At 45.8% G+C, this 25,345-nt stretch overlaps 1 protein-coding gene across 3 annotated transcripts in view; it reads right to left on the reverse strand.

The window, feature by feature from the left end:
• Nucleotides 1–19,032, reverse strand: part of CCDC50 (coiled-coil domain containing 50) — a 42,005-nt gene extending 22,973 nt beyond the window's left edge. The window contains exons 1-3 of one of the 3 annotated variants that reach the window (XM_030456627.1): nucleotides 18,784–19,032; nucleotides 2,487–2,549; nucleotides 1,066–1,195 (exon numbers count right to left, since the gene is read on the reverse strand). In XM_030456627.1, the coding sequence (XP_030312487.1) occupies nucleotides 1,066–1,195; nucleotides 2,487–2,549; nucleotides 18,784–18,832 (242 nt within the window). In that variant the 5' untranslated portion in view covers nucleotides 18,833–19,032. The remainder of the gene's footprint in view (nucleotides 1–1,065; nucleotides 1,196–2,486; nucleotides 2,550–18,783) is intronic. The other 2 variants (XM_030456628.1, XM_030456629.1) reach the window with 2 other exon arrangements.
• Between the last annotated feature and the right edge of the window lie 6,313 nt (nucleotides 19,033–25,345).

A 25,345-nucleotide genomic window follows, 5' to 3' on the forward strand; every position in this document is an offset into this window, starting at 1 on the left:
TATGCTGGGAACATCGAGAACAGTGGCTGATTTGTCACGCCCCAGCTTCAAATCTTTGATGAGCAGCTACTTTGAAGCCAGTTCTGTATCTCGCACATCTGCAATCCAGAGCTCTTGTTGCTCTCTCTGCCTATGAGCCACCCAGGGTTTGTGATCTACCACCAGCTGTATCTGGTGGGTGGCATCACACAATATAGCACAAGCTGGCAGACACATTGTGCTTTGCAGACCCTGCATTTGGGGGAGGAGCCCCACCAGGAAGCAAGCTGCTGTCCCTCATCAACAGGATCTGACTGAGCCCTCTCACACAACCCATTTGGTACATCTCACACATTGCAAGAGACTAAGTAGGGAGGCAGGATAAGAGCCAGTGTCAACTCTGGACTGGAAACCTCAATTTATTTTTCCCAGCACTGCCATGTTTCATTTCTGCACCAGCTCCACAGCCATAGCACACAGAAAACCAAATCACAGGCCACAGAGTTAGATCTGGTTCATGGGGCCTGATACAATCTGCAAAGCAAACTGGATCATTCCTTAAACACCTTCCCAGAGCTGCTACAGAAGTCAGTGCCTGCAAGGGAAGGTCTGTCCCCCAACACCCATTTACACCAACTGACCCCAGGGCAGCAGCTTCTTTTCAGGCACAATGCAAACATGCCAGTATCTGCAGATCCCACTAGAAAGAGAATTCACCGTGGCATGGTATATTTCTGCAGTGTGGTTTCTTCTTTCTTAGCCTTCAGTGAGGGACAAGATAACACAAGTGGCCAAGTTACCCCACTTTGCCAACAGCAGCAGAACAGGAAAGCTCTCTCCTATGGTCAGACAACAGAACCAAAGCCAGGAAAAGTCCATCTGCTTCCACCTTGTTCTCATTAATCTGTGTCTGAGCCTAGTACCAATACTTTTACAGCAATGGACAGCCAAAGCAAAAAGGAAAACAAAGCAAAAGGCTGACCAACCTGTACCCCACATACTGCCAATCAACTTAAATCAAAGCAACTGATTTCAGTGCTTTAACCAAACTGGACTAGTATTTCAAAAGCCCCATCCCAAACTCACAAGTCTTTTTGGTGCTTCTGGATTTGAGCACGTGCTTTCAGATCCTCCTCTTCTTGCAGTTGCTTGGCCACCCGTAAGTCATGTTGCACCAGACGATTACGCTGAACATTCGTTGCCAAGTGATGCTCAACTGGAAATAAACAGACAGTAAGTCCCAAATCAGCCTGCAGAACTTCACAGTGTAAACAAGACCAAGCAAGTGGGAGGGAGATTCCAGGCCAGAAAGGAAGACAGCTCTTGGCAGGGAAGCATCACGTAAGATTTCTAAAGGTGTGGAAGTCCTGAAATGAAACTGCACGAGCAGCTTGAGACTGCCTTGTCTCGGCTCCCAAGGGGCTGTATCTGAGTCTGTTACAAAACAAGACTTATCTTAATATCATCCAGATTTATAAAAAATGCTTTTTAGGCTTTGAATTTCATTTTTATGGCCACAGGAAATTATTCTATATTAATAAAGAGGGTCTGGAAGGGACCACCATAGGCCAATGAGGATGAGCTGAACGTAAAACACTTCTGATGCGACACTTCTCTAATTTGCTCTCAAGAACCTCCAGAGGAGGTTGCCTGTGCTCTCAATACAATAATTTCCAGAATCTTGGCACCTTTATATTTAGCAACTGAATACTATTGAGCCCTTTACCATACATGGATACTCCCTGGGAGAAAAGATGACTACAGGAGCTGCAGCTGAGAGGCATCTTTAACTCAGGGGTCTCAGGTTCCAGCACCAAGGGCACAACTTCAGCACAAGCTGCATGCTTGACAGAGTAGCTGGAACAGTATTAGCCCCTAGTTCTGGTGGATACCAGTGGTCTTGGCACCCAGCAAAGCAGTAGAGAGGCCACCACATCTGAAACTGCAATGCAAGCATAACCTAAGTAACAGATCAGTATGTTAAAATAAATCTTTAAAAAAATTTTAAAATATCCTGTCACTTTGAAGTTCCTGGGTCTACTTTTTTTCTCCTTTTAAAACCCCCGAGTGCACAGCTGCCCTACATCAAAATGTCTTAAAAAGAAGCCTCCTTTCAAAAGGCAGGCACTAATGATTCTGAAATAAGTAAACAAACAGACTTCTAGTTGCACCTTAGGTCAGCCTATAAAAGTTGAAGCTTCCAAAATTGCCAGTCATTTCTAAAAACCTTGTGCATCCACAAAAACCTCCAGTGTACTCTTACGTGCAGTTCTGTCAGAAATGGCATAAAAAACCTCAACTCTAAAGAAGTACACCAAATTAAAACATGAAATGTGGCTATCTCTCGGGTACAATGTGAGCTAGAGCAGAACACAACGGTGTTAGAAGACAGTAATAACATTCCATATTTCATAAAAAAAAAAAGCAGGAAGGTTTTTTCATAGCAAAGCCAAACAAAGCAAGGTATCTGCTGGAACAAACTTGCTTCAAAGATTATTGCTACTTACTCTCTTGCTCCTGTAAGTTATGGGCCAAGGTATGATCCTCCAGAACAGCAAAGTCTCGACACACTGTACAGGGAAACAAGAAACAAGGCCAAGAGAATTATCAAAAAAAGAGTGTCAAGGGAGCATACTCACACAAAAACTTCTAACATCTTCTACCGGTCTAAGTCTGGACTTGCATTTTTTTTCCCCCTACTGCACTTGAGGCTATTTTTACACACACTGCTTCTTTGTCCCTGTTTGTAAAACAAACCTTCTATGCTCTCCACCTTTGCTTCTCTAGTTGAAGATCAGAACTTCCCACATCACTACTGGCTCAGACACAAAACTCTGTATTTCACACAGATTTATAGTGACACCCACACTGAATGTGTTCAGTTAAAACCAAGGGCAAGTGTTTATGCTTAGTATAACTTTCTTTGCCAGGTTAAAGAATCCAAGAATAGTATTTGCTCTGCACAACGGCACACACCATCATCTCTGCAGGGCTGAGCAGACTGAGCTCCATGGCTCTCACCCTAAGGCATTTCTGCCAGCTCAGGAATCATTTTACAGTTGTGTCCTGTAAGCTTCATAAAATTTTTGAAGTGCAAATGCTGGATCAGTACCTACATGGGATCAATCACAGTGTTACCAGCAGGGTTTGGACACATATTCTTAAAAAGAACTTGAAAATGACGCAGAGACAAGTTAAATGGGAAAAGAACAAGTTCTCTTTTGCCCGTCTTGAGAGGAGCAGATTTTTGCTAATGCCTATCACTTTCACACTTGAACTTTTGAAGGAACACTCTACCCACATTGTAGAAAAACACCAGGGTTTATTTTTAACTTGGTATGATAGGCAGCAGGGCATCAAAACACAAGTCACATACATACTGGGATTGGGACATGCACACACAGCATCAGGATCAGTCTTTCAGTGGTTGGTACACATCAGCTTCTCAGTGAACTAAGGACAAAGTGACTTGTGCCCTCAAATTGCAGACAGGGGTCCCACTCTGAACCTCTGCCATGCACAGGGTTCCCATCTGCTTCACAGGGAGTTTAAGGCAGGGGCAGAGAAAAATTTACACTGGAGGGGTCTGTGACTTGTTTTTCCTCCACAATGTGACAAGCTAAGCAGCTTAACAGGACCCAAAAGGGGAACATTTCCCATTTGAAATGTAAGGCACAAAGCAGAGAATTACAAGGTGTTTTTTGAAACTGCAGATATAGGGAAAAGACACTGGCAAGCTCTGGGAAAGAGCAAGGTTTCTCTTTAGCAAAGCAACAGACTAGAAGAGAAAGTGGAAATAGCACCAGAATGTAACAAAACTGTAAGAGGAGTTTCTCACAAACCCACTTACGTTCAGAGTCAGAGAAGATAAAACATTTCCATCACTGCAAAGGGTGGAAAATACTGCAAGGAAACTATAGAGCAGCTGCATCTTCCCAAGTCACCATTCCACAAGCCTTCCCTCTTCTCACATTGATGCACATACTTCACCACAGAAACATCAAGATTTTTCTCTGCACCCAGATATCTCCAGAAAATATCTAGATGACTTTCTAGTCGTCTATACTAGAGTTCAGATAATTGCTTTATCCTTTATCATATTCAGCAGAACTTTTGGTTGAGTCTGTCTGCATTGGAGGGTGTTTTACAGCTGACAGAAGTTCCTAAAGCAGTTCTCCAGGAAAGGAGATTGACAAGCAACAGAGTGGAGATGAGGACAAAGATTAAGGTTACACATCCTATAGTGACTCATTTCAGGCCTGTACAATTCTGGACAGTGCAATTAAGGTTTTGTTTTTGTTTTTTATTTTGGTTTGGTTTACTTTTGCAATTTATTTTTAAAAAGGGAAGAGGATACAGAACACAAAATAGCACTGAAGCATTTTTAGTCACAGTTTGTATATAAATAGACAGTGCCTTCAGCCTCAGATCTGGAAAAGCCACAGCTGAGATGCAGGCAGCAGTGCTATTCACAGGTGACATACCTGGGATGCTCAGGGGTCATGAAGACAGGTTTTTATTGACTAGGGCAGAGGGATTATTTCTGTGGCCCCTAATAGTTCTCAGACCATGATTGCAGAACAACCACCTTCTGCTTACAAGCATCATCTGCCCTGCTGGAAGGCCACATACATCTCAGATGTTTGAGCCCTACTCAGAGTTCAGAGCTAAGCAAAGACACCTCAATACAGAGCCACATACACTCTGCCCAGATCTAGGGCTGAGCTTTTACATACTCAAGAAGCAGCACTTGCTCCTGACAGTTAGAAACAGAAACAAAATCAAAATGAAAGAAAGAAACAAACAAACCCACACAGCACAGAGAAGGGGAGGGAAATGTTATTTTTAACTGCAATAGGTCTCTGAGCAAGTCCAGTGCCTCAACAGCTGCACTAGCAAGGACAGCGTGCAGTGCAGGAGCAACAATTTAACAACAACAATTCAGAGCTGTGTTTTCTTTGCATGAAGACTGCTGCTGTAAGAAACACTTATGAAACCACATCCCAGCCTTCCCAGCTGCTTTCTGTGCAGGCTCTGATCCCCACAGTGTTTGAGCTTTGCCTTGCTGGTCATGGTTGCTGCTGGTGCTGGCAGACCTTTGCTCCACCCTCCCTAGAGGCATACATGGGTTTTTTCACTCCATTCTACCCGTGCCCACACATACTTCTCTGTTTGTTTAGGAAGAAACATATTGACAGAAACATGCTTGGTGTACAGGCAAGAAAGTGGGAGGGCTGTGATAGAACACCGCTGTTCTTCTCTTGACAGTCTTGAATCAGCCCCCAAAAAGTCTTATCTCCTCAGGTGAATTTCCTTCCTACAATGTAGCAACAATTGTTGAACCCTTTTTTATTGATGGGGCACAAAAACTTCTTAAAGAAGCATGGAGTCCTTCAGTGAAAAGGCCAAGTGTATACACTGTTGTGTTGTATTGTATAGGTGGGACTGCCTCTTCTCGTTGCTCCTCCAAAGATTTACTGGAACTACTTTATGAGTCTCCAAAATTCAACTGAAAAAAAACCAAGTGGGGACAACACCCTAGGATGAGCCACCAGATTAAAGGGCTCAAGATAAGAATACAGGGGGCTGAGTCTTAAAATTGTGTTGATTATCCCATCAAGATCCAGTACAGAGAGCGGAAAACTGGACAGCTATTCATGATGTGCACACGGGAAGCTCAGAAGTGTCTGTGCTCACAAAGGACATCTTGCTGGAGGGCCTGGCAGGGCAGTAGCAAGCCTTGGGGTTGCTCACATATCTGGACTGATTCACGCACTGCTGCAGAAGCCACTTGGCTGTGTATACTCTCCCTTAAGCTGCTCTTACAAACCCACAGTCTGACAACACACAGCCCTTGTTCTGTACTGCTGAAGTTGCTGGCAGGATGGACAGCACGAGAAGACCTTTCATCACTGTCAGAAACTTGGCTGGACTGGCTGCCTCTAGCTCATCCAAGCACATTATTCCCAAGTACCACCAACCCCAGAACAATGTCTAAAGGAAAATGAAAACATCCCATTACAAACACAACAAAGTGCTGTCAGGCAGCCAGGTGGAAAGGTATGGGGACACACCTGCAAATCCCTGGCATGTCTGGGGGCTATGGAAAGTGCAGAGAACTCCCTCAACACTACACTCAGTTCCCATAGCACTAAGTTAACCATGACCACAGCTGTAAGTGAGGAAAACTAGCCCTCCAGCCCTGAAGACGTGTATCGAGCAATGAGCAGAAAAAAATGGAGATGTGGACAATTCCAGGCATGGTCTGAACTGAAGCTTCATTGGTGTTAGTCCTCATCCCGTGCCCAGTCTCTGCATGGCACCAGCACACTCATTACTAGGTATTACATCCACTGAAATAGGATGGCTCTGATGACAGAGACTCACAATTCCTCCTCTCCAAGTGGCTTCATATATAAAAGGAAGGAAATTTGTTTCTTTATTTCCTAACCACATGTCTAAAAAAATGAAAGGTAAGATTAATGTTAGGTTGACTGTGACAAATTAACTTCATTTCCCACCTCCAGATCCTGGCCCTGAGCCATCAGACTGTCAAACAAGCAGCAAGGCTGCAATCACAGCAGCTACAATTGGCCAGACCACTGAAGCATGGAATATTAACAACAGGTTAACCATAGACTGAAGAAGCCAATCTGTCTTGGCACAGCAAGGAGCAGGTCTGGGATATGCACTTCTGGCACAGCTGTCAATGAAAGACATTCCAGCCCAGGAATCCCAGCCACTGTCAGCAGAGGTGGACAAAGGCAGAAGCACGGCTGGAAGCAGTGGTGGATTGCAAAATCCATGCAGTGCCATGAAACAGGGAGCTTGCTTGCTTGAGGCATCCTGAAGAGCCTCTCTGCAAGCTCCATGCACAGGTCTTCTCCACTTGTAAGAGTTTACCCCCAAAATATGCCTTTTTAAGCATTAGTAGCACTCTCGCAAGCATGGCTGCAAGCCCTGCCTTTATGGCTGAGATAGGAATGTCTCTAGGTACAACAATTTGGCCAAATTCCACAAAATACCCTTTTCCCTTTTACGTTTTTCCACTTGCCTCGCTAGATTTCTCCAGCATTACCTCAGCCCTGTAGCTCAGCATTTCACCAAACTGCTTCAAAGCAAGTGAGGTAATCACACCTGAGGAGCAAAGGCAGCCTTAGATGTTGCTACTGATACTTAGGTGTGTGACAAAGAGGTAAGAACCACCCAGGAATGGGTGGTGTGAAAGGGCATGGTCTCTACAAGGGGTCAAACCTCTCTAGCTCCTTAGACAAAGCTTACAGCAAAACACAGCCCTACTTCTGCCTCAAGTCTGCTCTGACATCTGCTGAAGGGCCCAAGGGCCCCTTTGGTTCACGTGGTCCATGTGACATGCTCTGGGATATTAGACAGTTTAATGACCCAGTGACCACACAAACATGATCCAAGCATTTCCTTTTGGGTCTTACAAATCATCTCTTGCTCCCCCACCCCCTCCACTCACAGCATTTTCCCATCAGCATTGTGTGCTGGATAATTCACAAAATAAACATGAAGGTGTGAGTCATGCTTAGTTTAGAGCATCTGCAGTTTTTGCATCTGAACTGAAGGACAGGAGAGAAAGGAAAGACTACAGTGACACAGAAAAAAAACAGTCTCATCAGCTAAAAATCACTTTTGAGGGCCTGCAGAACTGACAAATTAAGTGGCAAGCAGCAAGTGCAGCCTGTTAGAAGCCAGCAGTCTCAGAAAGATGCTGAATTATGAAGATCCCAGCAGATTACAAAACAAGCTGGGGCCTCATAGAGACTCTAACCAGCAGGGACTGGCCAGACCACTCCAAGTCAGAAAGCCCTCCAAAATCTGCAGATCACTTCCTTGAAACAAAGCCAACATGACCAAGCAGCCACCCAAGGGGACGTGAGAGGTTCCCCAGAGGGCAGGTTCCATGGGAAACATCAAACTGGGATCTTTCCTTCCCACTACCAGCAAAGCTGCTCTGAGATACATGCTCTGACCTCAGCATTTCTCATTCCTGTCCTGCCTCTCCTATCACCATCAGGTTCCTGAACTCCTGATACCACATGTGGGCAGACAGAGGCTGGCTGGGACATGTAACTGCAGTTACACAGACAGCATTCCTAGGACATTGCTCACCAAGGACATGACAAAACTCATGAAGGGAGAAGAAGGTGGCTCCCAGGTGGAAGGAAGGGCTGGGCGGTCTGGGGAAGGGAATGGTTTCTGCTTCTCAGTCACAGCACCAGAGCATCTCATGGATCCATGAGCTACATGGCAGCACAAGGAGACTGCATCCTCACAGGGAACCTAACTGAGGAGTCTTGCTTAGGCTAATTCTTGAAAGTGTAAATGTGCAAAGTAAAAAAAATATTGCCACAGAACCATATGTTGTTTATCTTGTTGACAGTCTTGGCTGGGAGCAAGCTTGGATGTGGGAAGGAGGTTATTCTCTCTGCACTAAGCTAAGTTTTGAGGTCAAGGCCATGAGAGGTTTGTGCTCTGTCTGCACCATTCTCCAACCATAAGCTCTCAGCTGCCCAACAGTGCTTTAAGAAGGATGACTATATATATTTTGGCAACAAATCCACAGAATACAAGTCTATTTTTTTAATCTGCCTTGAAACAGAAGTCAACAACATTCACAAAATTCCTTCTCTGAGGCCACTGGTTAGACTTCAAGTCACTTCTGTAGACTTGCCAGCAAACTGTACTGCAGAATAGTCCTCAAGCTGAGTGAGCATCTGCTCAAGATCCTAAAGCAGGTGATTTGCTTGCACAATACAAACAGGAAGTGGCAGATACCCAAGATTAGAAAGAAAAAAAAAAAAAAAAAAAAAAAAAAAAAAAAAAAAAAAAGGAAAAAAACCCACAACCCAAAATGCCAAAAAAACCACACATACCACAAAGGAGATCAAAAGGTCATCCTAGAGCATACCCCAGACACAAAACTTAGGTCAAGAATGTTAAAGAATATGTCTTTGACTTTCAGAAGAAAATTTTGAGTTGAAGCACTTCAAGCTTGGACATACAGATATACTTGAAAATATCATTGAACTTTACGGGGTACTGGCCCCCATGCTCTGAAAATTCAGCCTTTTCAGCCAGGTCTAGCAGGTTCCCCAGGTATGAAGTATTTCAAGTCACAAGAACTTTCCAGAATCCTTCAGCCATAACATTGCTGCTACAGCTGATGTCTCTGATTCCTGATAAGTCTGTGCATTGGGCTGAATATATACAGTATTCTGTCTCTTTAAAGCAGAGAGGAGATATATAATCCACCATATGTTAATGCCTGCAAGCTATTACCTACCAGGCTCAGAACACCATTATCTCTGTAGCTTTCTCTGAGCATCTTTCAGCCTGTATAGGATTGCCTGGACCCAAAACGTCACCAGTGAGGTCACCCAATGTATTGTAGACCTATCAGTAGCATTCAGATGGGCAAGAATAAAAACCTCAGGGTCAGGGGTGGCTTCGTTAGTTTGACACAACAGCCAAGTAGCAAACCCCAGGCAACCTAACACACGCTTCGCTGACAATATTTGAGGGATAACGAGTCTGTGTTTGCAGGAAGTTAATCTTAATCAATGAGAACATAAGTTGCTTCTGTAGACATTCTCTCCAGTGTCTGACACAGCTTCAGTTGACTCAGCTTAACACCCCATGTTCAAAAGAAACAATCAATGATAAAGACAATTTCCTAGTAGACAACTTTTACCACCGCCTCCCAAATATGGATCACAGCAAAACAAACAACACTGCCTCTAAGAGCAGTGTTTTACCCTCAACTTTGCCCCAGGACAAACCACCAGGCACAATGATGGACAGCAGCAAAGGAGTTACCTTCACCAGGACAGGGCAAAATCTCTGGCTCACAGATGTCCCCATGAGTATACTGTAGCTGTAACACATGCCTTCAGCAGTGGCCCTCAACCACAGGACCCTGTCCTTTCCTGAAGGATATTTTGTTTCTTTTACTGACAGGCTCTCATGGCAGTTAGTTTTAGTTTTAGGCCCAACACCATTCATTTAAACTGGTGTAAGGGGGGAGGAAAGAATAACAGCCTTCTTTCATGCACAACTTGGAACAGCCACCCACTCAGAAAACTGCTCAGGCATGGAGCCTGCATATCAAGAGACTTGCACTACATACACCCACTTCCCCCAGACCCATCTCAACAGTGATCACATTATTTTGATTTGATTTGTTTATTTCAGCTTTTCTTTTAGCATTTTAGGCAATTTTATACTACACAAAACCCTTGGAAGGACCCACTGAATTTCCCAGACAGGCAAAACTTCTTTTCCTTGCTAAATGCAAGCCTAAAGCCCTTGCTCATTTCAATAGTTTCTCTGCAGGTCCACTTTGTGACTCTGCTGCCTTTCAGGAATGGTGGCACCCTGGATCTTGGATACTTCGCTGGTATTTCTAAGCGCTCAGTTTCAGACTGTGGTGAATAAGCTCACACAGCTTCTCCCAGGATGCAGGCAGGCAGCTGGGAGCAGAGATAATTCAAAGTGTCAATTCTCCCAGGCTTCTCCTCCAGCTTAATCCTAAAAGGTAATGTAGCAAAATACAAGGGGGACAAGATGCAGAAAGGGAACTCTCAGTGTCCCACTGGTCCAACTCCATGCACTGATTCAGTTCAGTGGCTAACTTCTGAAAGCCTGACACCCACATAGAAGGCAGCAAGTACTAAAAAGAGGTTACAGTTCCTCTCCAACCCTGACAGTGTGGTTTTAATGCCAAAGGGACCTACAGTCAGCTGGAAGAAGGAGAGAACAAGCAAAAGAAACACTCCCTCAGAGATGCCACTTTCTTTTCAGCCTTTGGATGACTAGAGCCAAGCCTGAGACTGCTCTGAGGCTTGCAGCTAAACCAGAGCTAAAGCTGGAAGGACAGATTGCAGCATCAGTCCATATGCAAATAAGCCAAGTTTTATTCATCCAGATCAGACACCAACAGAAGTAAATCTCAGCAGGATGGGCCTCAGGGCAGCCTCCCAGGCTTCCTGGAAACCTGGCTACATGCTGCATTCAAAGCTGGAGGTGCCTGAACTGATCCTGCAATGGGGTTGGGTTCTTGTTCTGATTCGTACCAGCTTCCTTTTTTCCTAGAAAGGTGGCTGCTGGGCTGCGAGGACTCCTGTCTGCCACCCGTTCAGCTGCTGCCAGCACTGCAAATCTGTTCTGTGAGATCAACCTTTCCCTACCCAACCAATCAAGGATGCTCTGCTTCATTTCAAAACCCCTTTTCTTTGCCCTGCCAGCTCATCACGGCTACTCTCTCTTCTCTCCCTACCTTACCTCCCATGCTTAATTTTCCAGATTTACCAGAACTCTACCAAAGCTGGCTCCAGATCAGTCAAACCTTCACATCCACCTACAAGAGAGTCACAAATCAGTAAAGCTGCAGGACTAAAAATTAAAGTCCCTCTTCCTGTCACAGCCTTGTACGGGCACGCTGCCCTTAGAGCAACTACAGATTTAAAGCAGTGGTGTAAGAGGGTAAGAATAAACCCTTGGTCTCCAGGGCCAAGTGGGTAGGGTGGCAGAGTTCCCAGAATTAACCTGGAACAAACCACTTTGTGGCATCTGTGCCCTCAGGTCCGTGCACCGCAATGAACAAGGAAGGAGCAGTCTGGCAGCCTTTTCACTGGCTCCTCTCCAAGAGCACAAAACAAGCTCCAAGTCTGCCACAAGTATGATTTTCATTTGGGGGGCAAAATCACCTGTAGGTGATATTGTATTCTTACAGCTTGGAAGAAAAAAAAACAAAACAAACAAAAAAAAGAATCAACTACATAGTAAGTTCATGTGGTCAGAGCTGATGCTCAGGGCAATGCCAACAGGTAACTGAAGAGAGCAATGGGAGCTGGAGGCCAACCTGCCTTTTCCACCCCATTGTGTGAGGGATGCAGACAGGGCTGTGCAGCCCCAGCCAAGGAACCAGCGTCTCCAGCACTGCGAACACATACAGGACAGGCCAGCCTCTTTCCAAACCCAACTTCCTTCGGAAACCTGGCACTGGCTTCAGGAGATCAGGGCCCAGAGAACTGCCATGCTCTCTGTGTGCCTCACCAACAGATGCTTTCCAGTTCAAAGCTGTTCTGCCCTGCAATGATACAGAGGGGAAGAAGCTTCCCATTCACACCAGAGAAGGCTGTTCCCAGCCAGGCCAGCACTTCCCAAGCCCACCTGCCAGAACAGTAGTGACAGTCCCTCTGCAAGGGACACTTCCTGCAGGGGCATGCTCCAGCGTCTCATCCTGTCTGTTTGTAAAGGGACAAAGCTATCTGTGTCATGTCTTTTGGAGAGGTTTCTGCAGAAATAAACAACAACAACAAAACAATCAAAAAACAAGCAAACAAAAATATTCACACACAAAACCCCCCAAACAAATAATAATAAAAAACAACTCACAAACAAACAACCAAAACAATAAACCTACTTCTCACTGTCAGGAAGTATTTCTGCTTGCATAAACTTTCTTCCTCTATTTTCTTCCACTCAGTCAGCCTTGTCAGTGTTCTTAAGGTATGCCAGTCTCTCAGTACCTTCAAATATTGGCTCATTTGTGCCTTCTTCCCCCTCTGTCATCATTATTGAACACCACATAACATTTCCATGTAAACCAATTCCTCAAACTACCAAGCAGAAAGGCTGGGAAAATAACAAGAACCCATTTGCACACAAGAACTCAAAGTTTTACTGCACAGAGTTTTTTAATGCCTCCTTTGAAAAGACAAATGAAGAGTGACTCATTTGCAAACCCATTTCAACTTTCTGTCCTGAACAGCACTCACCACAGGCAGGGCTGTCAAAAGTGCACAGACCAAATTGCTACCAAATTGCCTGAGTCAAACAGATCTCACTCTTCTCATTCGGCTGACAGAGGATCACAGCAGTGGCCCTGTGGGTTGATGTACAATTAAAATAGTCATCAGGAGCTTCTGGATCCTGACAAATAATCCTTGGGCAGGGGTATAAAAGCTGTGACAGGCTTCTGAGCAGGCTTTCCTCCACATCATTTTCCAAAGGAAAGGTTAACACTTCTGGAAAGCTTAATTCACAAGGTGCTTGAGGTTTACTGGGTAGATTTTATGAGCACCCAGGTTTAACTGGTCTCTTTTGCTCAATGTAAGGTTCGTGACAGTCCTACCTTACATCTCTCATACATACAGTGTGATGCTGCACTCTCCTGCTCTTTCCAGTCCTGCTAAAACTGTCTCCCAGCTGCCATACATTGCCAAGGCCATATAGCACTCACTCAACGAGCTGTGTGGTATCTTTGCATGTACTGAGAAAGGAAAGAGTGGGAAGGCTCCAATTTCTATTTTTTAAAAAGGAAGTATAAACAAAGTGTCAAGGGACTTCCACAAGGTCTCACCATGTGTCCCATGGAGAAGCCAGAACTGTAACATGAATATGGAACATCAATCAACCCACAGCAGCCTCCAGGGAGACAGCATCCCTGCTTTGCCAGTGGAAATTCCCAGCCGATGCCCTTTGCTCCCTGCAATGCAAGCCACTACCAGCAGAACAGCAAATATCTTTATCACCTTTTTGGAGAAAGGCAAAAGGAAAAGCCAGAAGCAAGTTCCACACTAAAAACTGGACCTCAGCTTCTTGAGTTTTATGGAAGTTTTAACAACAGATCAGCCTCCTTCCTCAGTCCCTCAAGCCTTCAAAGCAGCACTATGCAAAGGACCAGCAGCAGGAGAGTGGGAAGCCAGCTGGGGACAATGGGAAAGGGACAAAGGAAAAGGAAGGGAATAATGTTGCTTCATCCTATAAATCACCACATTCATGTGAAATGGATATCTCTGAGAAAGAAGAATTTTCATGCAGCCCCAAGGCCCCTCCCATTGCTTCTCCAAGTGGAGGTTTTCCTTGTCTCTCCTGCTCCTTGCAGCAGGCATCTCCAACTCAGGCCTGGCATGAGTGCACCCGACGCTGCTCACAGCCACAGGAAATTAAATATTGAATAAGGCCCATGGTCCCAGCAAACACAATGCTTTCTGCAACACAGCTGGGATCATGACTGAAAGAGCAGCAATGGGTGATGGCCAGTGTCCCAGTATCACAAAAAGAGGACTGTCCCCCCACCTCCTGCATCTCCAGGAGTCATGGCAGAACAGACTGCGACCCCTGCTCTCTCAGCCTAAAAACTTGCCAGTAACTAAGGAAACATCTCTGCAGAAACCATCAGCACAAGTCTGGATGCTCTCTCTGCCAAAGACTGCTTTTTGAGCAATCTTTGTGCCTCAGTACACCTCCAACACAGCTCACAGAGGACAAGAGCTAAGGATTTAGGGGATGGGAGGACATAGGCCTGCTTGCTTAGTTATGTTTTGAAGCCAAGAGCATGAAATATGCTAATCTTGCCCATCTCTGCCAAGCACTGCAGACCCAGAAAAAGTGAAACTTTAAACATGTGTTAAAGTGAAACGAGTACCACAGCTTCAGCTACTGAATTCATGCATGCTGGAAAAACAGACCTCCTATTACTCAGAAGAGCTGGACATGAACCAGTGACCTAGAAAGAAAAGCCTGTGTCTATATCCCATCACTCTCCACCTCCTCACTGCCCCCAAGCCATTCAGCTTGCCTGAATTTTTCAGAGCTCTTCTCTGAGGAAGCCACAAAGCAGAAAACCATGACACCACACACCATGCTGTAAGGAAAAATCTCAGCTGCAGCCAAAGGGCACAGTGCAGGTGGCTTCACAGTGACCTGGCTGACCCTCAGCTGCTCTCAGAATTGTTGCCCTGATTATACTAATCCAGTCAAAGGCCAACCCTTCCTTCACATGAGTACAGATGACAGCTCATCCTTCAACACCAGCCCCCTGAAAAATTCCAAGGCGGAATCTCTCTTCACCAGACACTGTGCCATTCATCAACGCTTTCTGAACCTGCTTCCACCTTTGAAAGACACAAAAGTTCCTCTCTTCCACCATCATGTTGCTGAGCACACACAGGCATTAAAATAAGCCCTAAAATAAGCAGATAACATTAGCCAGGCTGAGACACTGCACCTCAGAGTTGACCCCTTTTCCTCTGTCCCTGTGAGGGTTAGCAGACAGGAGGTTTTTTAGTGTAGGAGTCTCAGCAGAGGCCATATTAAGCTACAGATGTCAGAGCGAAGTTGCTGTGAATAAAACAACTCATGCAATACTTATAGTAAATTTTTGTGGCCAAAGAGAGCCAGGCAGGGTGCCTGCCCCAGAGAAAGTCTTGCCAAGATGGAAAATAAAAATTCAAGCCCTTACTGTTTCCCCAAGGCCACAGTCAGAGGTGCATCTTCTCCTACCACATCTGGGAAACCAGCTGCTCTGGCAGTAGACTATAACCAGAAGCATTTGAATGCACAGATCAGGAGCTCCAGAAAGTCAAATCAGGTGCTTCATGAGGAATAGAAACCATAGCACCAGCATTGTTGTTGTGCCTCTCCAAGGAGAGAAGAGAAACCTGGGATTTACCTCCTGCTGCTAACAACTGGTGGCTCTTGGAGCCTGTCCCACTGAATGAGGGACTAAACCTCAGTCTTAGCAGACAGGTATCCCCTTCGACAGCCACTGCCCCAAACTTTGGCAAATGTAGCAATAGTAGACAGGATCACAGGTGCATCCTTCAGAGAGGAGCAAGGTCTGCACAGCTCCAAAACACTCACCCTAGGAATGTCCCCTGTGCAGCTCTGTGTCCTGCAGGCAGGCTGGGATGCCTCCCAGGTCCAAGCGGCAATACACGATGCTTTGAGATGACATGGGAGTTGCAACCAAGAACTCATTTCAAATAGGCAGCCAAGGAGATGGTGTAGTCCTCAGCCCTTCCCAAATTTAGCTACTAGCAATGAATTCATCAGATGACGAGATGAGAGACAGAGATCAAGCAGAGCCCAAGACAATTTATTTTATCTGCCTTATAGATAAATAATTAAAAATTATATTTCCAGGATGCTGTTGTTCCCAAAAGGCTCACAAATGAGACCTCTGGTGAAGAAAAAGCTACACACATAGCACTGAGCAATCCCCTGGGGTCAAAAGAGCACACAGCAAAAGCTGCTTTCTGAAAAGAGAAAATGTCCCAGATGCTTGAGAGGCGAACAAATACAGGCAGAGAAACTCAGCCCTCAGATTGCAACTAACACCAAGCCCTTCAGCAAATAACTTACAAGAGCTTTACTGACCACAGTGGTCACAACATACACTTTACTGCCCATGGCAAAACAGTGCTGTAAGACCAGGCTGCAGCACCAAGGTCAAGTTTAAACTATGAAAAGAGTGGTTTAGGGGTGTACCTTACACCAGTAAATCCCTGCCCACAAAATAAACTGGACCGGTTGAAGCAGTAAATGCAGCAAAATGCTATCTCTACCAGGTCTCCAGCTAATATAATGTTTTTTAAATTAAAAATTTAAACCAAAAAAAAGTTAAACACAAGTAGCAAGGCTTCCTCCAGCACATAGCTCCTAGCTACAGCCAACAGATTTTCACTGCCATTATTGCACAGAAATTACCTCACTTGTAAAAATTTTGAGATCATACCAGAAGAGAAGGATGACACTGTCCCACAGCAGTCCCAGCTACCTGCAGCCAGGGAGGACCTGGACACAGCACCTCCCCTTCCGAACCGGAGCTGGTAATGAACAAAGTACTCGAGAACAACGTGCTTCATTGTTAATGAATGACTAAGCTGACCTTTACACGAAATGAAGAAAGGGAGTGTTTCTCCACAAGTATCAACGGCAATCAGCAACAATAAATATTTCCCTAGGTACGGAGGTGATAAATTTCTTTCCTTCGTTGGCATTAACATCGGGCACGGAAAGCTCTAATCCAAAGCATAGCTGGGTTTCAACACTTCCCATAATAAAAACAAATTATGTCACTGGACTGCAAGTGTGAAACATGCCGGAGGCTTTGCAGAACACGTCTCAGGCCTCAGCTACTTTTCATGTTGGAGCTGCTCTGGGATGCTGCTTTAGTCCAATCACTATCAGGTAACAACAGACCATCATACCAGGACACTCTTTGAAATTTAATACATGGTAGCCATAGGTGCAAAATGACCAAGGACTGCACGAACATATTTTCATTTAGCATGTGAGTGCCCTTAACTCAGTCTGATTTAGTTCACTTCAAAATTATTAAAACTAATCAAGGCTCCTTAAATTCTGAGTAAGAGCATCTCTACAGAGATTGAATTCACTTTAATCAACCCACTGGAAAGGTTAATTGGATTAATTTTCTTGAGTGACCCTGGGTGGACAGACTCTAAAGATGAGATCTTGGCCATGCTAAAATGACCAATAACAATACTGCTAATGACTTAATGAGAGCAACATTAGCCCCTAAAACTTCAGCAAATATGTATTACTTTTTCCTTCCAGTAACAATAAGAAGGGAAGCATTAAAGGGTGTCAAGAGGTCAAAAGGAATCTTCAACTCTACGCACATGTACTTTCTACTCTGGACTAGCTGAATCACCAAATGTACACTTATTTTTTTAAGAACTGAAACTTATGAAAAAAGAAAACTAAATGGCCAGTGGCAAGGAAAACAAATTTAAGGAATTTTGGTTGCCTTAAGATAAGCATGAAGTATTTCTCATTACTCCAGTGTAAATCTAAAAGAACTTGATTTTGACAAGAGCTTGGAACATATTCCAATCAGTGTCAGAAAGAAGAGACTATACCTCGTAAGTTTCTTTTTTAGCCCAAAGCAGCTCCAAGGCACCTTTAACTAAGCTTAAAGGCACACAAGAGAGGCAGATACGTTCTTTCGTGAGGGAAGCCGAGGCCAACCCGGCCCGACTGAAGGTGACACCGGCTGAACGACCCGGAGACGCCGGCCACCCAGAAAACGAGCGTCACCGCATCCCGTCCCGTCCCCCTTCCCCCGGCTCTCCTGGGGCGCACATGGATGGAGCAGGGTGCAGGAGGCTGCTTGGCGCTCCAAAGCTCAACCCAGGGGGGGTCTCCACAAAAAAACCAAAACAAAACCAAATAGAAAGCAAGCAAACAAAACCCAATCAAACAAAGATGTAGGCTCAAATAACCGGGACGTGAACATCTCCATTCTCCCTCAAATTAGTGGATATTCCTAGTTCTGCTCCCAGTTTTTCCGTCTTCCCGAGCGGAGCCTCCAAAACCAGCCCAGCCGCAACCGAGTGGAACGCACCCGCACGACAGTGTCCCCCCGACAGGCTGCTCCCCGCGGGTTCGCACCCCGACCCCGCTCGCAGCCCAGCCCAGCCCGGCCCGGCCGCGGCAGGGGGGACCACAGCACAATCCCAGTCTCGGCCCCGGCACAGACAAAGGGCTGGCCCCCTTCCCCCGCCCCGTTCCTCGCCCTCTTCCCGGAGAAGCGGTGCTTCCCCGCACTCCCCCCGCAGCCGAGAGCTGGGCCGGGAGGGCGGCAGCGGCATTCCCTCAAGCTCACAATGCTGCTCACCCCCCGGCCCTCCGCCTCCCCTCCCTTCCCTCCGACCCGCACGGCCGCCACAGCCACGGTGCCGTTGGAGCGGGACGGTCCCTGCCAACCCCGGGGGCCCCGGGCTGCCGCTCCTCCCCCCGCCCCGCTGAAGTACGGCACCAGCACCCCCCCCTTTCCCCAGCGAGCCGGCTCCACGGGGAACGCCGAGACCAGCGCCTGCGGCCAGAAAAAATTAACACCATTTTAATTTTAATTTTTTATTTTTTAATTGCGAGTTTCTCCCTTTTCTTCCCCCAATTCCCCCCAGAACCACTGCCCTGTCCCGTCCAGCTCCACCCCCCACTCCACTCCGGGTTGACCCCTACCTTCCTTGACTCTGGACAGCTTGGAGTGGTCGATGCCGATGCCGGCCATGGCGGGGTTGGTCGCGCCGGGCCGCGGCCGGGAGGGGTCAGCCCTGGCGCCCCGGTGAGGGCAGAGCCGCGGCGGCGCCGCCCGCGCCCCACGGTACAAAGTTGCAGCGGATGGAGCTGGAGCCGGAGCCTGCGCCCGGCCGTACGGAGCGAGAGAGGGGACAGAAAGGAGCGGGGCGGGGCTGCCGCTCACCGCCCCCCGCCGAGGTGGGCGGGGGGGTCCTGGGCTTCCTTCTCCCTCCCCTTCTCTCGTGGACTCCGAGAAGGAGCTCGGCGGGAGGGGCAGCGTGCCAACGTTTTTATTTATAGTTATTTTGGGGAGGGGGGACCAAGGGGGTGGAGCGGGAAGGGCTGGCGACCCCTTACTACCGTCGCAGTGACTTTTCAAGCCAGCTCGCCTCCCCGGCGCTTTCCCGTGCCCGATCTGGGTGCCTCTGCCCCTGCTTCCCCTTCCCGAGCAATCCGACCCTGGTGCCCGCATGTGCCCTTGGAAATGAAGCTGGGGAAGGGTCTAGAGCAGAAGTCTTAAAAGGAGCGGCGGAAGTCTTAAAAGGAACCGGGGCTGTTGAGCCTGAAGAAAAGGAAGCTGAAGGGAGAACTTGACCACGCTCCACAACTGCCTGAAAGTAGTTTGCAGTGAGACGGGTGCTGCATCAAGCTAAAAGTGATAAAACAAGAGGAAACATCCTCTAGTTGTGCCAGGAGAGATTTAGATTGGCTAGTATGAAAAAAATTCTTTACCAAATGGGTTGCCAAGCACAGGGACAGTCTGCCCAGGGAAGTGGTGTTCACCATCCCTGGAGATACTTAAAGGCCATGTAGATGTGGTGTTAGGGATGTGGTTTAGTGGGCTCAGCAGTGCTAGTTTAAAACGTTGGACTTGGTGATCTTAAGGTCTTTTCCAACCGAGTTTATTCTATGATAGGCTGAAAACATGGCCAGCTTGAGCCTGAAACCAGCCAGTTTCTCAGCAGCTGCCACAGTGACTGTGCAGTGGGGTGTACCATGTCCTTTAGGAAGGGGAAGGTAACAAGATGTCATGAGTTTGTCCACTGGCACATCTCAAGGAGAGCAGTGTGGACAAGATGTTTTTCACTGAGGAGCACCTTGAGAGGCCTTTGAACTCCAGGAGCACTCTGCGCCATCCATGGTAGAGCCAGCCTCCATCAGAGGCAGGCAGGACTTACAGCTGCAGTCCACCTTTGTTTTCCAGCAGCAAAGAAACAGCATGAGATTATGTCCTCTGGTCAAAAGAGAGTAGATAAGAGGAAGAGGATTGGGGATTTAGGGATGTCTGAGCTCCTTCACTCTTTGCTCAGCACATCTAGTCACTCATGCAGACTATAGGGTTTTAATCACCAAGAAGTGTGTCAGGAGAATGCAAGCAGCAGAGGAAATCATATGAACACATCTGACACGAGACACCTCCAGCTTCTGTTCTGCTGTCAGTGGCCCTTGTGCAACTGGTGGGTAGGGAGATGCAGGAGGAAGAGTGGGGCTCAGCCCATCTCCTGCTCCCCCTCTACAACAGGCTCTGGGGAGCTCTGTGCCCTGGATAAATGGGACAGGAGCTCAGAATACAATGGGATGCAAGATCTCAGAAAAAAACCACAGCAAAGTGAATATCTCCATTTTATTAAAAATTTAAAACATTACAGAAATTCTGAAAACAGAGTTTTCAGAGGGTATTCCAGATTTCTCCAGTTTTCTGAAACTCAGGAACTATCTGTCCTTTATTCTGGTCCTGTTAAATGATGCTTTGTCATCCCCAGTACAGGGATACATGGACTTTGTCTTTAATCTATACATAACCACAACTGTCTCTATTGCACCTTTGACCGCTGAGCCTTCTCCACAGGAAAAATGTGACTGGATTGTCTGTGTTTATGATCCCATCTCAGTTACACACATCTAAAACCTCTCCTGTGCACTGACATATGCTGAAAACTGATGAGCCTTCTGCCTAGAAGGCCATTGTACCCAATTACTGAGGGATGAGTGGTACACAGAATGACTGCTGCTACACAGATACTCCATATGATCATACAGATGGGGATTAGTCACGGGGTCTTGTCCCCCCAAGGGTCAGATCCCACAGATTATCTCCTGTCACAGCTCCAGCTCTGACCACCTCCTCCCCCTAATAACTGACATTCACACAAACAGTACAACAGGACTGCTCACGAAAAATCCCTATTGATTAGAGACAGCTCCATGCAAGGGTCTAAAAGTTCATTTCTAGTTTCTCCTAAATTTGAGTTTTTCTGAGTTCGGTATATTCACCTGGACATCCTTCACCATTGGCTAGTCAAGATTTTGATCACTGAATAAGCATTTATTATTGGACAAAAGTGTAATGTATGTTGATGAATTTGTATTCCTAACCAGTAACATTCAGGAAAAGAATTAAACTGAGTAAGAAGTGAATGTGGAACAAAGCAAAGCAGTTGAGACATGTAATTTTTCCACTGAAACAGTGTGAACAGAACAAGGCCCTAATGAGACTAACTTCTATCTCGAAAATAATTAAAAGTGTAGATCCTGTTCTTAAAACAAGACACTGCCAAGGCTAACTAGGCACCAAAGGAATGTGAACATCTGCACAAGAAGAACATAAAGATGTCATAACCAGCAGATAAGAGGAAAATTATGGCTAGGGTCTGATATCACCTTGTAACAATATAACGAAGTCAGCAAAATCAAAAAAGGTAAAAAGTTCAAGCTTGAGGAAGACCTCTTACTTCATCCAAAGACCCCCTGATGACCCCCGGATATCTCCCCAAAAGAAGACACCGCCCAGACGCCGCCCAGCCCCTGCTTATCATGAATATTGTAATGCATGATGTAATCCTATGAATATGTATGTAAACCCACCTTCTTTTGAACATGCATAGAATTGCAATCAATAAAAGGTAATTCCAGAGCTTTAAGTGGGTGCATGTGAGTGGAGCGGAGACTCCCCATGCACCCAGCGCTGTTTTGCTTATTGCAATTTTATTAATTAAATTAAATCATTAACAGAATATTGAGTCTTGGTCATCTATAACAAAAGTGAGGACAAAAGATGTGAAAAATACAGGAAGATACAGGAGAAGCAGCACAGAATATACTATCTGACTTTCCCAAACCAAAATATGGTTTTCTTCTGCCCTTCTCTAAGGTATTCAATACAAAGCAGCAAAAATTGAAAGCCCGAAGCATCCATATTTACACAGCAACTTTAATGCAATAGAATCACTCAAAGATTCTAGAGGGTTTCAAAGGCAGCTACAAAAAAAAACCTCCCACCCAAAAAAAACCCCCACAAAACAAAAACAAAACCAAAAAAACCCCACACCAACCCAAAAAACCCCCCAAAAAACCCTACACAGAAACTGAGGAGGACGCGGAATTAAACAAGATCCAGGGAAGGAGTTGCTAAGGTAATGACGGCACTGCATGGCATCTTCTGCTCCCAAAGGGCTCCTCAGTGTGGTGATCTCAAGTTACCCTCCCAATTCTCACTTTTGTCTAAAAGCTGCTGCTTCTAGGCAAAAAGCACAGAAGGTGTTTGTTTGTTCTGCTAGACTGACATCAGCTTTTCCTGTGCAAACTGTACAGCAACTAGCTTGACAAATAGTATATGTTGCAGCGGGCAGATTAATCCAAATAAAGCTGGAAAAATTGACCATTCTTATGCTAAAACACTTCAATCTTTTGTAAAAGCAGGCACTTAATCTCACAGGAGCTTCTGTTAGAAGACAAACCCATCTCACTTCCCAGGACAAAAGCAACTCAGAAGCTGATGCAGAATATGAGCTGAAGCACAGGGCACACACCTTTAACTCTTCTTTCTGCTCAAAGCAGGACTGGCTTAAAAGCAGCCACTCTCCATGGCAGCCCATGTGCACCAGGCATACCACAAGTCAGTAAGGAGCATCCTCCAAGCAGGCAGCTGTGGGCAAGGGCTCAGAGATGGCACTGCATTTGGGACTGTCCCACCAAACAAGTCTTAAAAAACCCACAACTGGGCACTTTACCTACCTGCACCCAGGCACCTGATCCACTCTAGGGATGTACCCAGATTGTCACCCCGGTGCACCACACAACACTTTCCCTCGTTTCACAGCACTGAAAACTCTCAAGAGGTGCAAAACAGAGCCTGGGGCTGTTAAAAAAAAGGATAAAGCCAAGGCAATCTGGACTGGCCCTCAGAAAATCCATGGAGTTCTTTAGGGCCTGGAGCTGCAAGGCAGAGTATTTGGGGCGAGGCACTGGGAGTGCCTTATGCTGCTAAGCTCTTTCTGCATCAGGAAAAGAATTTTATGCTTGCTTCTTAAATAAACTGGGCACATCTCCAAGTGTCCTGCTGTCATCTAAGGTCAATGGGTAACTGTGAAATGAATTAGGCCTCATCAAGAGGCTAGTTTTCAACACAACAGTCTTTGTTAAAGTTTCCTTAATGACGGCAAGGCTAACTTCCAACTGATGAAGCTGTTGTGGGAATAGACACAGAGAATAATGATCCTTGCAGGCAGGAACGTGTGCATCAGTTAATGGTTAATATAAAGGGATGAAAAACGTGGTTCTAGTTGTCTCATGATATCAGGTGCTGTACAAACACATCCAAAACCTGTGGGTCAGCAGTGACTGAAGCCAGAGTACTGTCCTTCCTTCTCACCTGAGCTGTGGGCACACATATTTGCTTTTTTCCTATTTGACCCACTTCAGTCATTAACCTCTCTGCACTTCTAAGCTGACACACTTTAAAAGAGGCTTGAAGTCCTGTGCCAGAAAGGGCTGATGAGAGGCAGCAAACATTACAGCATTGGCAAAGAATACCAAGAAGCAGGTGTGCAGTTTCCATAGATAGCTGAATGGTGCCTGTGAGAATTCAGGCTCCCTGAAGGACAAGGAGAGCAGGAGCCTGCAAGGATAAAGGTTATAAAACATTCTGGGGGTAATGAAGGGGGTGATTGCAAAGAGTGAACAAAGAAGAAACTAGGCTTGTGCTTACATGTAACAATGAGGGGCACTAGAAAATCATGAGCTGTGCATTTACAGGACAAGGGCTTTTGTTGACTTTCAAGCTGGAGAGAGAACCCATGCAATCTGAAGTCAGGTATGATGCTGCTCACAGTTCAGCTACATGCATAAATCATATGTTTGGATAGGCTGCCCTGAAAAATGCAAGGTGCAAATTCGCTTGATATCTGCCTGCAATTTTACATATACATTTGCAAGGCTTATAGTTTTGACAATTTTTTTTTTCCCAAGTGAAACAATGTTAAGTTTCACATCAGCAAAAGAGACCAAATGACTTCCAAAAAAAAATCTTTTACCACTGAAAGTGAGAACTAATGCTAAAAAGTGGTACATTTGCCCCTTTCCTCTTCCTGCACTGTGCATCTTTCTTTTACTCTTACAGGTCAAAAGAACAGGTGCTCCCCAGAACAGGTCTCTGTTATTCACTTACGTGGTGTGAGCTTGCAGGCAGGTCCCTGCAGGACGCTAAGTGGAAAAGACAATACAATAAGATTTTAGAGGGAGTTTGGTGGGGGCTGAAGTCAGTGCAGTTCTCACCTAGCAGTGAGTTTGTTCTATTCTCCTCTGAAATTTTTCTAGAATCACCTAAAAATCAACTCTTTGATTTCCAACTGCCCATTCTTTTTTAGATAAAAAGTCCTGTGTTATCACTTCTGTCAGTCTTGCTTCCCAAGATGCAGGGTGGCAAGCAGGACAGAAGTCAAGGGATGGATATGTCCTACAGTCTCAGTTGGATTGCTCATTTCAAGCCACAATTTTATATATGAAAGTTTACATCTATGAAGCATTGGTGTTCACTCAATAAACACTATTTTGCATTTGCAAAAGCTACCACTCTCAGCAGCCCTGCATGCAAATGAAAAGCTGGGTGAAACAGGCTCTCATAAATGCAAGGATTATGGTTGTCTGTGCAAATTTCCTCAAAAAAAGGAGGAAGGTACACAAATCTGTGTACCTTCTAGGCCCTCTTTTGAGTGAACTGTATTGAAAGCTTTCAAAAAAATGGGTGACATTTCTTCGTAAACCAAAAGGCCAGATGATGAGAACTGAGAGGAGAAAGAGAGAAAGGGGAAGAGCAGCATGAAACCTGGCACTGTTACGAGACAGAGCTTGGTCTCCACAACCCTGAAAGTGCCCCAACCAGCATTTTTAGCAGGAAATCACCCAGCCTTGTCTACATGGCCATGTTACCCAAAGTAGTACACGTACAAGTTCCAGTAAGCTGAGACTGACTGTGAGTGGCTGACTGAAGTAGACACAAATGTGCAAAATTCAGGGGGAACATTTGGAGACAGACAGACTCCCACACTCATTCCCATACAATGTCTGCTGGCCACATCAAAGGATCCTTGCAGAGGTGCCTGATACAGGTAGCATTCATTATCTTCAGTCAAACATCTACAACCAGAAAAATCAAGAGGCAGCTCATTCTTCTGTGGTCACACTGGGAGCTGCCAAATTCACATCATCCTGTTAAACCAACCGGTGA

Source organism: Calypte anna, chromosome 9, assembly GCF_003957555.1.
Source record: "Calypte anna isolate BGI_N300 chromosome 9, bCalAnn1_v1.p, whole genome shotgun sequence".
Lineage (NCBI taxonomy): Eukaryota > Metazoa > Chordata > Aves > Apodiformes > Trochilidae > Calypte > Calypte anna.